This window comes from Hypanus sabinus, unplaced genomic scaffold, assembly GCF_030144855.1.
Source record: "Hypanus sabinus isolate sHypSab1 unplaced genomic scaffold, sHypSab1.hap1 scaffold_578, whole genome shotgun sequence".
In the NCBI taxonomy this organism is placed as follows: domain Eukaryota; kingdom Metazoa; phylum Chordata; class Chondrichthyes; order Myliobatiformes; family Dasyatidae; genus Hypanus; species Hypanus sabinus.
In genome coordinates this window covers 69,474-84,162 of record NW_026781437.1, presented here as the reverse complement: position 1 = coordinate 84,162, position 14,689 = coordinate 69,474, and the positions used below count along the sequence as shown (strand labels likewise).

At 44.3% G+C, this 14,689-nt stretch overlaps 1 protein-coding gene across 3 annotated transcripts; it reads right to left on the bottom strand.

Moving 5' to 3' along the window:
- Nucleotides 1-163: 163 nt before the first annotated feature.
- On the bottom strand, nt 164-14,030 carry LOC132389461 (zinc finger protein 420-like). 3 transcript variants are annotated; one of them, XR_009510530.1, is made up of 3 exons: nt 13,368-14,030; nt 11,855-12,005; nt 164-2,188 (listed from the first exon to the last, which is right to left on the bottom strand). XR_009510530.1 is itself a non-coding variant. In XM_059961985.1 (3 exons), the coding sequence occupies exon 3, from the start codon at nt 5,735-5,737 to the stop codon at nt 4,112-4,114; it is 1,626 nt and encodes a 541-aa protein (XP_059817968.1). In that variant the 5' UTR covers nt 5,738-6,146; nt 11,855-12,005; nt 13,368-13,663; the 3' UTR covers nt 564-4,111. The 3 variants fall into 3 exon arrangements, 2 of the variants coding, with proteins under 2 accessions (XP_059817968.1, XP_059817969.1); XM_059961985.1 differs by having other exon boundaries at nt 564-6,146; nt 13,368-13,663; XM_059961986.1 differs by having other exon boundaries at nt 564-6,146; nt 11,855-12,001; nt 13,368-13,663.
- Between the last annotated feature and the right edge of the window lie 659 nt (nt 14,031-14,689).

Genomic DNA, 14,689 nt, shown 5'->3' with positions numbered 1-14,689 from the left:
AAGTGGAGGGTGTGGGTTTGATTTAGACACTAAAGAGGAATTTGGGTGAGGACGTGGATGGGAGGTGTATGGAGGCTCTGGAGCAGGTAGTTGGAAATGGGCAGTAACAACAAAAATCAGGTCAGCATTGACTGGAAGGGCTGGAAGTTTCAGTGCCACTTGGCTCTGTGATTCTAATAATATTGTGATTTGTAATTTCCACATTTAGTACATTGCTACTAATGTCTGAACCCAGAAATTTACTCAAATAAGAACTGAAAGACTCTTGACTGGCTACAGAAAGCGTTTACAAGCTGTGATACTTGCCAAAGGGGGTGTTACTAAACACTGACCATGCAGGCTGCCCAAACTTCTGCTTCTGGCCCTTATCTTTTTTTGCTATTTTGAAACTGTAAAAGATGTGATGCACCATCAATAACTCTCTGAGCCGTGAGTCGAGATATCGGAGTTTATTGACTGGAAGAAAGAACAAGCAGCAATTGACCACCATGTTACATCCTGGAGACTGAGGCCAGGGCTCAGGCCTCAATCACCTTTATACCGGGGTCTGTGGGAGTAGCCACAGGAACAGTCAGCGGGGGGGGGGGGCGGGGGTGGGGGGGTGGTGTCCAGACAGGTATATGTAGTTCACCACAAGATGGAAATAAAATGTAATCTTGCTTAAAATATTAAAGAAATGTGTCATCTTTAACTTTATGCCTTTTGTAATCAGGTCATCTTTTACTTGCTTAGCTATTTACATTAACAGAAATTTTGACTAGGGGTGCCCAAATTTTTGCATGGGTATATCCTGTGCCTTCCGAATTGCTTCCAAAAATTCCAGCCATTGCTGCTCTGTTTTCTTCCCTGCTCGTGATCTTTTTAAATCAATTTTGATCAATTTTTCTCTCATGCCTCTCTAATTCTTTTTATTCCACATTTGACTTTAACTTCTCCTTCTCTAATGTCCGGGTGAATTTGTTCACATTAAGATCAGTTGCCCCGAAGGGTTCTTTGAACTTCAGTGACCTAATTAATTCCGGTTCATTACAACACCCAATCCAGAATAGCTGATCCCCAACTGGGCTCAACCATGAGCTGCTCTAAAAAGCATCTTGTAGGCAATCTAGGAATTCCTTCTCTTCAAACCAACACCATCCTGATTTTCCTAATCAACTGCATGACAATCCCCTATGACTATTGTAACATTGCCCTTTGGCACGCATTTTCCATCTCCCATTGTAATTTCAGGACCTCATACTTACTACTGTTTAAAGGTCTCTGTAAAATTCCCATTAGGGATTTTTTTTTAACATTTGCTGTTCCTCAATTCTACAACTTCCAACCCTTTGCCACCTCTTTCTAATGATTTTATCTAATATTTCAGAGCCACACCACCCCACTACCAGCTTGTTTTTGTCTTGTTCTTTCAATAAATATATAAGTAACTGAGAAACAAGAGGACCTGCAGATGCTAGAAATCTAGAGAACTACACACAAAGTGCTGGAGGAGCTCAGCATGTCAGGCAGCATCTATGGATTGGAATCAACATTTCGGGCCAAGACCCTTCACCGGGACTCTTGATACCCACATATCTGGAATATCAACAAGCAAAGAAATAGAAAGTAGTGCGAAATAGGGAAAACCTTTGAAAAAATTTAGTTCACACCTTAAGAAGTCCTGTCAAACAGAGCTCACTAGTTAACAAATACAACAAAGGCAATAAACACTTTCTTCAATACCGGCATTGACTTATTAATAAGAAAAATATATTTGTCCCATTTCAATCAGTAAAATTTACAAAGGTAAATAAGAACTTTAGAAAGCTTTAGAAAAGAGTATTTACACTGAAACTCACTTAGATTAACATGACCCTGGACAGAAGGAGGAAGAGGAATAACACACGAGGAAAGATCACACAACAGTGAGGTAAAACTTCTATATTTTCAAGAAAAATGAACTGGATTCAGCACTCCATGTGTGTATATACAGTTGTGATACGGAATACATATCAGAAAAATTAACTGAGAGGCCAACTCAGAAAAATAAATCATCACTCTGGAAGAAATCATTAGCAGGTGGTATGAGTATGGCATCGCAACGATCTCAGCAGATGAGATGTTGACAAGGAAGATGTTGACAAGATGTTGACAAGTTGGACTCCTCTTACCAGAAACAGAGGGGTTCCTTGCAGGAATACAAGACAAGCTGGTTAACAAAAGGGGAAAATAAAATCAAAAATACATACAATATTGTTTGTATTTAAGGCAGTAAGTGCTGGAAATGCCAAGAGAAACCAGACACAATCCAACACATTCCAGGATCCAGCAGGAATTTAACTCAAACTGATTACTTATAAAGATAAAATCATTCACCAAATTCTTGCTTTAAAATACTGACTCATGATTGCCCTCCATCACTTCAGACAAGCCTGTAAGTTCAAGCCTGATCCAGTTTTACAGTCAAAATCTTACAAATGATATGATAATCAATACATTGTTACAGATAGGACAATCTATAATAACTATCCAGACATAATATTACAGGATAAACAAGCAGGAACAACACCCTCAATAATTGAAACCATTCCAAACACATAGATGTCACACGGGTATAGTTTGTTATCAGTCAAACCACCAAAAGATTTTCTCCATCAATCTGCTTCCAAATGTTGCTACTCTGTCATTTGTTGCCATACCCCACTGCTGATTCCCTTCTCCTCATCATATGTTCTTACCCCAACCATCTTCCAGAGCTCCAAACTCTGCCCTGTGCAGATTTGTCTCTGGTTTCTGACCCTGCTCCATTGAACGTCCTGCTAATGGTTTACCATTCTGCTTTCAGTCTTTGGAAGACAGTGGTGTTTTCTAACAACCCTTTAGAAGCAGAGAAAATGACCAATAATGTGGTAATGAGCCATGAGTAAGGAGGGTAACTCCGAAATTAATTCTTCCTCAGTCCAGAGATTTCAGGGGTAAAGAACATCTCAGACAGAACTGCAGTCAGCTTAACTTCTTCAGTCTGCAGAGAATTCAAGGGAAACCTCTTCACAAACAGATTGGTGACTGTTTGGAACCCATCACTACAGACAGAGGAAGAGGTGAACAACAGGGGAAGATTTAAGAGGACTGTCCTGGAACAGAATCACTAGCAGGGTCCAGCCAGCCTGAGTTGACTCTCTACTGTACAATAGGTGTAATGTAAATTCAGTAAGTACCAAGGACAGGGTTTAAAATGGAACAGATTTATTTGTCTCAGATGCAGAATATTAAACTCCTGTCCCAGTAAAGTTGAATGCGCAGCAGGAGAATCTTCTCCCATGCCCAGTGACCAGGGTGCAGAACTGGGCGTGGTGAGCAGCAGCAATAATTGCAGAGTTCAGCACTTACAGTCACTCTCAAAATAGCATTCAGCAATGGTGATGGACAAATATCCAGCATGAAGCTTATTGAAACTTTCTCCCCAGTGTGAACCCGCTAGTCTGTCACAAGTGTAACACGCTGTAAGGTTTCACTGCTGATGTAATGGTTTCTCTGTAGCAGCAATATTTAGGTTATGACTAGTGATAACAGGGTTTTGGAGTGCAAGGCATTCCGATGGCAGAATTTTTTTTTTCTTGTGAGTCTGGAAGAGAGATTATTGTGTTTTTTGCTGGGGAGAGATGAGAAGATGTGAACGGAGAGTGGGGGCCCTTTTGTCTTTTGATTTTTTTACTAACCCTATAGTCAAAGAATGAATTATAAAGATCAATCATTAAATCACATACTGTGTATCATTTGTTATTTCAGGGTACTTAGTTATAACATGGGACACACCACACAGCATCCACCCAAACGAGATTTCTTATGTTTGACCGGGCTGAGTGGCTATCACCCCCATATATTAAGCTGCTAGCCGAAGCGAGATTTACATCAGGTTAGATGAATGACTCCTTTTCCATGTTCACAGCAGCTGACTCGCCTCTTCCCATTGTGAACCAGGTAGTGTGTCATAAGGATAGATAAGTGAATGAATCCCTTTCCACATTCACAGCAGGTGAACTGCCTCTTCCTAGTATGAACTCAATGATGCACAATTTGGTTGATTTGGCCGAGAGAAACTTTTCCCAAAGTCTGATCAGTTGATCAGCCTCTAATCAGTATGAACTCGCTGGTGTCTCTGTAGTTGAAATGACTGAGTGAATCGCTTCCCACAGTCTGAGCAGGTAAACGGCTTCTCCCCAGTGTGAATTCGCTGATGTACCTTCAGTTGGGGTGAACAAGTGAATCCCTTCCCACAGTCTGAGCAGGTAAATGGCTTCTCCCCAGTGTGAATTCGCTGATGTACCTTCAGTTGGGATGAACTAGTGAATCCCTTCCCACAGTCTGAGCAGGTAAATGGCTTCTCCCCAGTGTGAATTCGCTGATGTACCTTCAGTTGGGATGAACAAGTGAATCCCTTCCCACAGTCTGAGCAGGTAAACGGTTTCTCCCCAGTGTGAATTCGTTGATGTACCTTCAGTTGGGATGAACTAGTGCATCCTTTCCCACAGACTGAGCAGATGAACGGCCTCTCTCCAGTGTGAACTCGCTGATGTACCTTCATTTGGGATGAGCAAGTGAATCCCTTCCCACAGACTGAGCAGTTGAACGGCCTCTCCTCAGTGTGAACTGACTGGTGTACCAGTAGTGCGTGTGACAGAGTGAATCCCTTCCCACAGTCTGAGCAGGTGAATGGCCACTCCCCAGTATGAACTGACTTGTGTACCAGTAATTCGTGTGACTGAGTGAATCCCTTCCCACAGTCTGAGCAGGTGAATGGCCTGTCCCGAATGTGAATTCGCTGATGTTCCTTCAGATGGGATGACCGAGTGAATCCCTTTCCACAGTCTGAGCAGGTGAACGGCCTCTCTCCAGTGTGAACTCGCTGATGTACCTTCATTTGGGATAAGCAAGTGAATCCCTTCCCACAGTCTGAGCAGGTGAATGGGTTCTCTCCAGTGTGAACTCGCTGATGTCCCTTCAGTTGGGATGAGCAAATGAATCCCTTCCCACAGTCTGAGCAGGTGAATGGCCTCTCTCCAGTGTGAACTCGCTGGTGTCTCAGTAGGTGAGATGCCTGAGTGAATCCCTTTGAACATTCCGAGCAGATGAACGGCCTCTCGCCAGTGTGAACTTGCCGGTGTGTCTGTAGTTGACATGATCGACTGAATCCCTTCCCACATTCTGAGCAGGTGAATGGCCTCTCCCCGGTGTGAACTCGCTGGTGTCTCTGTAGTTGATATGACTGAGTGAATCCCTTCCCACAGTCTGCGCAGATGAACGGCCGCTCCCCAGTGTGAACCAACTTGTGTCCCAGGAGGTCGATTGACCGAGTGAAGCCCTTCCCACAGTCTGAGCAGGTGAATGGCCTCTCTCGAGTGTGAACTCTCTGATGTACCTTCAGCTGATATGACTGAGTGAATCCCTTCCCACAGTCTGAGCAGGTGAACGGCCGCTCCCCAGTGTGAAGTCGCTGATGTACCTTCAGTTCCGATGAGCAAGTGAATCGCTTCCCACAGTCTGAGCAGGTGTATGGCTTCTCACCAGTGTGAACTCGCTCATGTACCTTCAGGTTGGATGATGAAATGAATCCCTTCCCACAGAATGAGCAGAGGAACGGCCTCTCCCCAGTGTGAACAAACTTATGTCCCAGTAGATCGGATGACCGAGTGAATCCCTTCCCACATTCTGAGCAGGTGAATGGCCGCTCCTCAGTGTGAACTCGCTGGTGAGCCATTAGGTCAGATGACCGTGTGAATCCTTCCCCACAAATTCAGCAGATGACCAGCCGCTGCCCGGTGTGATATACTGGTGTGTCCACAGGTGGGAAGACCGACTAAATCCCTTCTCACTCACAGAGTAGGTGAATGGCCTCGTCACAGTGTCAACTTGGTGATGTCCCTTCAGTTGAAATTTCCAAATGAATTCATTCCGACTGTCTGAGCAGATGAATGGGTTTCCTCCCTTGTTTAAAATGTCAGGCGTGCCAGTCAGTCAGATGATTGAGTGAATCCCTCCCCACAGTCTGAGCAGGAAGGATGATCGAGGAAATCCTTTGTTCCACTTCTTAAATATCTAGATAGAGACAGCAAAACTGGTGTGTGGTGTTCGAGATTCCCATAGATTAATTCTTTGTCATTTTTAACCTGTAAAAAGATATACAAAATCCATCAATGGGTGTAGGACAACATTTCAGATGAGATCATTTGAGTTGTCACGGTGTGATCTGGCAACACACTCTTACAGTGAAGTTCAACCCGAGTTGGAGAGAGAAATCATCTTCTAACTGGGCAGAGAGCTGGTATCTGGAATGACCACTAAACTCTCAGATGTTCTTCCTGTGTCTCTAAGAATGGGGCATTTCTGCCATCTCCAATCTGTGACCTGACTCAGTTTGACTCTCTCCATTGATATTTTTCCCTGTTTACTGAGCTGCATGGGTGCCTGGCCCCACAGCAACTGAAATACTCACACACAAAAAGCCAGCAGCGCATTCCATGCACCCACCACTCTCTGTGTAAAAAAAACTTACCCTGACATCCCCTCAGCATCGATTTCCAAGCATCTTAAAACTCTGCTCCCTTGTGTTAGCCATTTCAGCTCTGGGAAAATATCCTCTGGCTATGCACACAATCAATGCCCCTCGTCATCTTATACACCTAAAAAAGGGTCTCAACATAAATAAGGACATACCACATTATACGTGATTGAGTTCATCTGCACGTTCACACAACCTATGTAGCAGACCTGTAACAGGCAATGAAGGATTTTCTCACCAAAGCTTTTGCACATTGTCCATATGTGGTTTGCTTACTAAACTATGCTTTAAAAAGTCAGATTTGCAAATATCACTCCACTTCTTCCCACTTGCAAATTCTCCAGCAACTTTTGCATTGCCACAACACACACAGGTAACACCAGTTTCTATATTGGACATAAATATTTCCCCTGAACCCACCAGAGGAATTGAGGATATATTAAAAAAAATCATTTTGAACCTATGTAATCTCTGACTAAAAGAATAATTGGTACTGAATAGGAATTTTGAACTGAAGTGAACTCAGTCTTCAGCATTTAGCTAAGACAGGCTCAATACCAGTTCTCTGCAGCTTGCAGAGAGACACACTGAGAACTGATAACATTATACATTGTACTCTCATTAGCTGATAACATTATACATTATACCTTAGCTGATAACGATTGTTCTCTTGTTTGAGTAAATGGAGGACTCAGTGATAGGACAGGAATGAACTTCTGTTTGAAATTAAGCCAGGGCCTTGCAAAGGGAATAACTGACAAGGACTGGACAGTACATCCACCTGTAACTAAAACCTTGATTTAGCAAACTCTCAATTCTAATAATTACGTTTTGCACCAACAGACTTGTTGGGTGTACCAGTTCAAATAACATCTTGCAAAAGTAATGTATGGGCTTGCTATGTACAAGTATACAGCTGTAACCTGAGTCAATAACAAGTCAGTCCACTTGTTAAGATAGTGGCAGTGCTTGCATGCCTTCCCTTTGACAACTGGGTCTCAAACTCCTGCAGGAGAATGCACAATAAACTGTGGTGATGATAGGAAACTGGGCTTCTGTGTATTATTTGGATTCAACTTTTAACATTTGTCATCATGAACAGGACCCCAATACAGGGAGTGCCAAGCAGACGGGCTGAGCAACTGGCTGGACCACTCTGGGGACTGCAGAGACTGACTGGGTGCCCAATAGTTATTTTAATTTTTGTTGCTGTCCGTTAGTTCCTTTGCAGGTACAGTCCCTCGTGGCAGGAGGCAGATCTGCAATGTAAATTAATCAATTGCGCAGGATGTGCCAGCCGGGTAAAGTTACCTGATTGATAATTGAGCAGGAGGCTTTGTGCCGAGTAAATGACAAAGAGAACATGGGTCAATTGCAGTCGATTTAGAGTTTTCCAGACAAGGAAAACGATTTTCAAATGTTGAGTGCAGCGCTGAATAAGAAATTGGGGAACAATATGTGGCCACTGGGGGGGATCCTGGGATATTACCTCATGAGAACAAGCAGTAAATTTGATATGGAAAATGAACTGTGGAATGAAGTGGAAATTGTGGTAAAGGGAATGGAAGGAAAAGCAGATGTGCAGTGGAACGGTATGTTATTAGCAAGTTGGAGTAAGAATGCATGTGACAATGGGATAGAGGTATGTACTGCAAAGGTTGGGTGATGCTAAAAGTGAAGTGTGAATGGGTGGATGGATGCCGAAAACGAGAGCAGGAAAAACAAAGTAAGCAAACCAAGGCCGGCCTAGATAGGAGAGAAGGGCAGGAACATCAGACAGACAGACAGATATACTTTATTGATCCCAAACCCATGTCTGTCATACCAACCCTGTTTGAGGACAGTGACCGTGATGAGGAGTGGGCACCACCCGTACCTCTCCTACCTTGCCAGGGGCCAAGTGCACCCATTGCCCCAAAACCCCAATGGTGACTGCTCGGGTAACAGGGAAGGGAGGTTCTCTTTACTCTCAGATCCCGAATGGGAATACTGAGGATTATTTCCAGACAGGGAGGGAAGAATCCAATAAAACCAATTTGTTAATGGCTCCACAAAGACAATTACCCACCCGAATGCTGCCCAATCCACGAGCAGGAGGAGGGACAGCCCTCAGTGATTCCTGTGTATGCACCCTGGAAGCCTCAAGAAATGATAATGATCATGAATCAGGCCCCAGACAGAAGAGAAAACCCAGCACAGTTTGCTCAGTGTGTCCGCAGTACAAAAATGTTTACTGCGACTCCACAAGATTTATTTGGTCTCTGCTGCATGACGAGGGGTGAAAATGGAAGGCAGATTTGAGATACCAAAGCTATCAGGAGTTACAGGTGGGAAAACATAATGAGAATGAACAGACAGGCCAGATCATTCAAGCCTTGGAAAGGGCTCTCCAGCAACCTGTAAACATCATTAAAGTACTTGAATGCAAACCTAAGCCTGGGGAATTGGGACCAGACTATTGGGAGTGATTTGTGGCCTGCTACTGCACTTTCACAGGAGACCAAACATTTAATGATTGGAATCTGTCCCCCCTGTTCAATGCCCTACTGCTCCAATGCTTACCAACTGAGTTAGCCAACATGATTAAAACAAATAATATGGATTGGCCTGACAATGACCGAAATCGAAAGTGATGAGCTTTGACATATCATTCTGACCCGACTTTCGAATCCCGATCAACCCTGAAGGGAACTAATATTAAAGGTGACTATGTTCAGTGGAAAGGAGGATGTGAGTGGGCGACATCTGGGGATCAGAAATGGGAACAAAAACCTACCAACGGACAGGTGGGGACAACAACCCATTTAGAAATTGACAAGCAAGGATGCCTCCTACTGTGAGTTCCACCCCTGAGGAAGAGCCCAATGTAATATTGCAAGTTGCAGGAATTTCATTTCTGTTTATGGCTGATGTGGGGGCAATCACAACCACTCTCGATTAGGAAATAGTATTGGAAAAGGGATTCCAGCTATCATACGCTACAATCACTCTGTCTGGGTTCGATGACACGGAACACACATATTCACGTACATGACTACGGGAAACAATTCCCACTACGGCCTGCCAGAGATGCTGAGCTCTGACAATGGCCCACACTTTGTGGTGAAAGTAAACAAATGGGTATGTAACAAACTAGCTATCAAGCAACAATTCCACTGTGTACACCACCCACGGGCCACTGGCAGAGTGGAGAGAGCCAATGGCACTCTGAAGAGTAAACTGGCCAGACTAACAGCGGAGACTGGACTCACTTGGTTGAAGGTCCGACCATTAGCCTGATTCCACATGAGGGTTACCCCACAGAGGAAAACAGGGTTGTCACCAGCTGAAATCATTTCCGGATGGCCCATGAGGACACCCTGGGAACAAAGTCTCAGGACTAAATGCAAAGTGAATAAGAATAAGGAACCTTGGTTCTCGATGGATATTGGAACTCTGATAAAGAAGAGAGAGAGATGTATGACATGTGTAAGAAACAGGGAGCAAAGAAGGTACTTGAGTAGTATAGGAAGTGCAAAAAAATACCAGGAAGGAATCAGGAAGGGCTGAAAGAAGACATGAGGTGGCGTTGGCAGTCAAGGTGAAGGACAGTAAGAGCTTCCACAGGTATAGTAATAGCAAAAGGATAGTGAAGGAATCAAATTGGTCCTCTTGAAGATCAGAGTGGTCGGCTATGTATGGAACCAAAAGAAATTGGGGAGATGTTAAATGTTTTTTTTTTGTGTGTCTGAATTTACTAAGGAAACTGGCATGGAGTCAATGGAAATAAGGCAAACAAGTATTGAGGTCATGGAACCTATACAGATAGATGAGGAAGAGGTGCTTGCTACCTTGAGGCGAGTAGATAAATCTCCAGGACCTGACAGGTTATTCCTTGGGACCCTGAAGGAGACTAATGTTGAAATTGCAGGGGCCCTGGCAGATATATTTAAATGTCATTATCTACGGGTTAGGTGCCAGAGATTTGGAGGATAGCTCATGTTGTTCTATTGTTTAAAGCAGGCTCTAAAAGTAATCTGGGAAATTATAGGCTGGTAAGTTTGATGTCGGTCATGGGTAAATTATTGGAAGGAGTACTAAGAGATAGGATCGACAATTATTTAGATAGACAGGGACGTATTAGGGAGAGTCAACACGGCTTTGTGCACGGTAGGTCATGTTTAACAAATATATCAGAGATTTTCGAGGCGGTTACAAGGAAAGTGGATGAAGGCAAGGCAGTGGATGTTGTCTGTATGGACTTCAGTAAGGCCTTTGACAAGGTCCCACATGGGAGGTTAGTTACGAAGATTCATTCACTTGGTATACATGGTGAGGTAGTAAATTTGAATGGGAACTGAGAAAGGGAGAAGTCAGAGAGTGGTAGTGGAGGATTGCTACTTTGAGTGGAGGACTGTGACTGGTGGTGTGCCACAGGGATCAGTGCTGGGTCCAATGTTATTTGTCATCTGTATCAATGATCTGGATAATAATCTGGTAAATAGGGTCAGCAAATTTCTTGATGATACAAAGATTGGAGGTGTAGTGCACAGTGAGGAAGGTTTTCAAAGCTTGCAGAGGGATCTGAACCAGCTGGAAAAATGGTAGATGGAGTTTAATACAGACAAGTGTGAGGTATTGCACTTCGGAAGGTCAAACCAAGGTAGAACATACAAGGTAAATGGTAGGGCACTAAGGGGTGCACTAGAACAGAGGGATGTAGGAATACTGATACAAAATTCCCTAAAAGTGGCATCACATGTAGATAGGGTAGTAAAGAGAGCTTTTGGTACTTTGGCCTTTATAAATCAAAGTTCTGAGTATATGAGTTGGAATGTAATGGTGAGGTTGTATATTGCATTAGTGAGGGGGAATTTGGAGTATTGTGTGCAGTTTTGGTCACCGAATTACAGGAAGAATATTAATAAGGTCGAAAGAGTGCAGAGACAAGGATGTTGCTGGGACTTGAGAAACTGAGTTACAGAGAAAGGTTGAATAGGTTAGGACTTTATTCCCTGCAGCATAGGAGAATGAGGGGTGATTTGATAGAGGTGTATAAAATTAGGATGGGTATAGATAGAGTGAATGCAAGCAGGCTTTTTCCACTGAGGCTAGGGGAGAAGAAAACCCAGAGGACATGGGTTAAGGGTGAAGGGCAAAAAGTTTAAAGGGAATATTGGAGGTGGGGGGGGGGGGCTTCTTCACAACTGGGTCTGACTGGTACTGGCATAACTGGTTCGTCTGGGCACATTCTGTCTCACTCCCAACTATTTTGTACCTTCCTTTGCACAGGCATGTAATGCCTAAAGGACCAGTGTTTGAGTAAATGAGACTCACCAGACTTTCTCCTGACTGAATCAATGGAAACCCTGAGTCAGATGGGTTCTCTACAGTTTATGCTCTCAGTTCTCGGGCTGGTTCACTTGTTGCTGTTCCCATGTCTTCAGTCGTGGTTTTTCTTCCAATAAATCTCTCACTGCAGGTCTAACTTTAACATGAAAGATAATGAAGCACATTAACAATGAAAAGGAGGACCAAACATATCTGCTTAATGTTACTAGGAACAAAACTCACTGAAATTTAAACATTGAAGGAAAATATAATGATCTCAGTGAACAATCTTTTATTGTCCCTCGCATGACACAGACGATACGGGATTAGAAGGATCCATCATCCAGTCACGGTAAGACATACGACACAGGAACAGAATCAGGTGATTCGATCCATCTGGTCTGTCCCACCACTCAACCAGGAAAGATTTTTATTCCAGCACCATATTCCTGCCTTCCTCTTGTAACCCTGAAGCTACTCAGCAATCATCAGTATATTAATCTGTCACAAATATACACAAATGACAGCCTCAAACAAATTCCACATATCAGACATCTTTTAGTCAAAAAAAAATTCTTATCTCAGTTTTAAAGGGAAGCATCTTTATTCTGAGACTGTGCTGTCAGATCACAGACTCCCTGTCTGATGGAAACATCCTCTCCATGCCCACTGTATCCAGGCTTTTCAGCATTCGGTAGGTTTACTTAGCCATACACCCCTCCACCACCCACACCGTCCCTCTGAACTCCATCGAGCACAGGTCAAGAACCATCAAATGCTCCTCACACGTAACACCGATCAAGAGATTATTCATGTGAACCTCATTAGCAACAACTGCATTGGCCACATTTCCAGGGATAAAAGACAAATTGGTTCCAGCAAGTTGTGCTTCCTTTACTGTTATACTATCACCCCATTTCCAGATTAAAACAGGACCATTTCAGGAAATTTGTATTACAGATCTTGTCTTGTCTATACTGGACCGACCGCCGTCGCTGGGCTTGCAGGAGTAACGTGTGGCTCTGCTCTGCTGCGTGGAGCTGAGGCTCGAACCATTCTCCCCCTGGACTTCCCAGTCCCTCGGTAAAGCAGGCAGTAAAATCAAAGATCCCCACAACCTGGGACGTTCTCCTTTCTCACCCACCCCAGTCCGGGAGAAGACACAACAGCCATAAAGCTCCAGGACAAACGCGAGGAGCTTCAGGAAGCGAGACGAGTTCGGGGACGTTAATGGGACTCAGTGGCCAAAATCACACCACGTGATCTGGCATCACAAAGCGGAGGGCGGAGCAAATCTGCGGCACACAGCCTCACGTGACCTGTCGGCCGGACTTCCATTTCAATTCTGCGGAAACAGACAGCCTGGGCTCCTGGTTTGGATCGTTCAATGCAGATTAAGTGAAGTCGCAACATTTCTGACGAGCCCAGTTAGTTGGGAAACAAATGAATTCCTGGCCCTCAGTTCGGGGCTCACGGCCAACATCGGATCTCCCCGCTCGGGATCGGTCTCAATACTCACCGATGGGAAAGTGATATCTTCGGCCCGCAGACAGTGATCCCGACGGAAGAGACGAAAGTCTTTCGCGAACACACAGCCGACCCACTTCAGCTCTGAGCGGAGAGGATAACACCGTCCACCCGGAGACTGTGAACATGCGCGGAGAGATTGTTACATCATCGGGAGGCGGGGCCTCGGAAACAGACGCGCAGATGCTGCCCATGTGCGGTTAAATGGGAGGGGCAAAAGGGATCACGTGTCGGGATTGGCGACACCTTCCCCCCCCCCCCAGTCAGAGACTCCAGCTACTCATTAGTCTGTGGAAAGAAGCAAACTTGCCGCTCACATCTCCTCTCACCTTAAATGTATTAGACGTTTCAACCCCCAGGAAAAATATATCGTCTGTCCACTCTATCTATTCCTCTCGTAATCTTATAAACGTCCATCCAGTCTCACCCCAGCCTGCGCCGCTCTGGAGAAAACAACACAAGTTTGTCCAGCTTCTCGTTATAGCTCATGCCCTCTAATCCAGGCAGTGCCCTGGTAAACCTCTTCTGCGCCCTGTCCAAAGCCCCGACATCCTTCCGAGAATGGGGGTGACCAGAACTGTATGAAACACTCCAGATGTGGTCTAACTAGTTTTATAAAACTGTGTTACGAACTGTAACGTTTTAGAAACGAACCAGCAGCAATAGAGTTCACACTGGAGTCTGGTTTTGATGTTAAAACCATTCTCTTTATTAGTATATAGTAACTTAATGAAATAAAAGAAAGTTGACAGTGTTATGTGTATATATGTGTAAATGTAATTCCCAGAATATCGAGGCTGATGGAACAATGCTTAGAGTCTTGAGATGGTAAAGTAGGAAAGTTCAGTAATCCACGGAATAAATGATGGGACAGAGATATTTGTAATCCAGGGTGAAACGTAGAGAAAAGGCCGTTACTTCAAAATAACCATCGACGACGTTCTTATCCGCTGAATCCGTCCACATACGAGTCATCAGCGAAAGTGACCTGTCACAGGAATACCGTCTTCCAGGGGTTACCACACAACATACCCAGGCAAAGGTTAACACAAGATATGCCAAACCCCACTCCTGTGGATTATACGAAGTGACAGCCACACACAATCGTTGTGGTTCCGTGTACCGATGATCAACCCACTCTTGCGGGCAAAGGACAGTTCAAAGCCTCAGCTGCGACTAACTGAAGCGATCAGCTTTTCCAGTCTCTCTCTCTCTCTTTAGACTGGCCGACTGCCTGTCTGCAGATCGCTCTCTCTCTCTCTCTCTCTCTCTCTCTCTCTCTCTCTCTCTCTCTCTCTCTCTCTCTCTCTCTCT

Excerpts from the sequence above, each read along its gene's own strand:
- LOC132389461 (XM_059961985.1), bottom strand. The coding sequence starts at position 5,737 with ATGGCTCACCAGCGAGTTCACACTGAGGAGCGGCCATTCACCTGCTCA.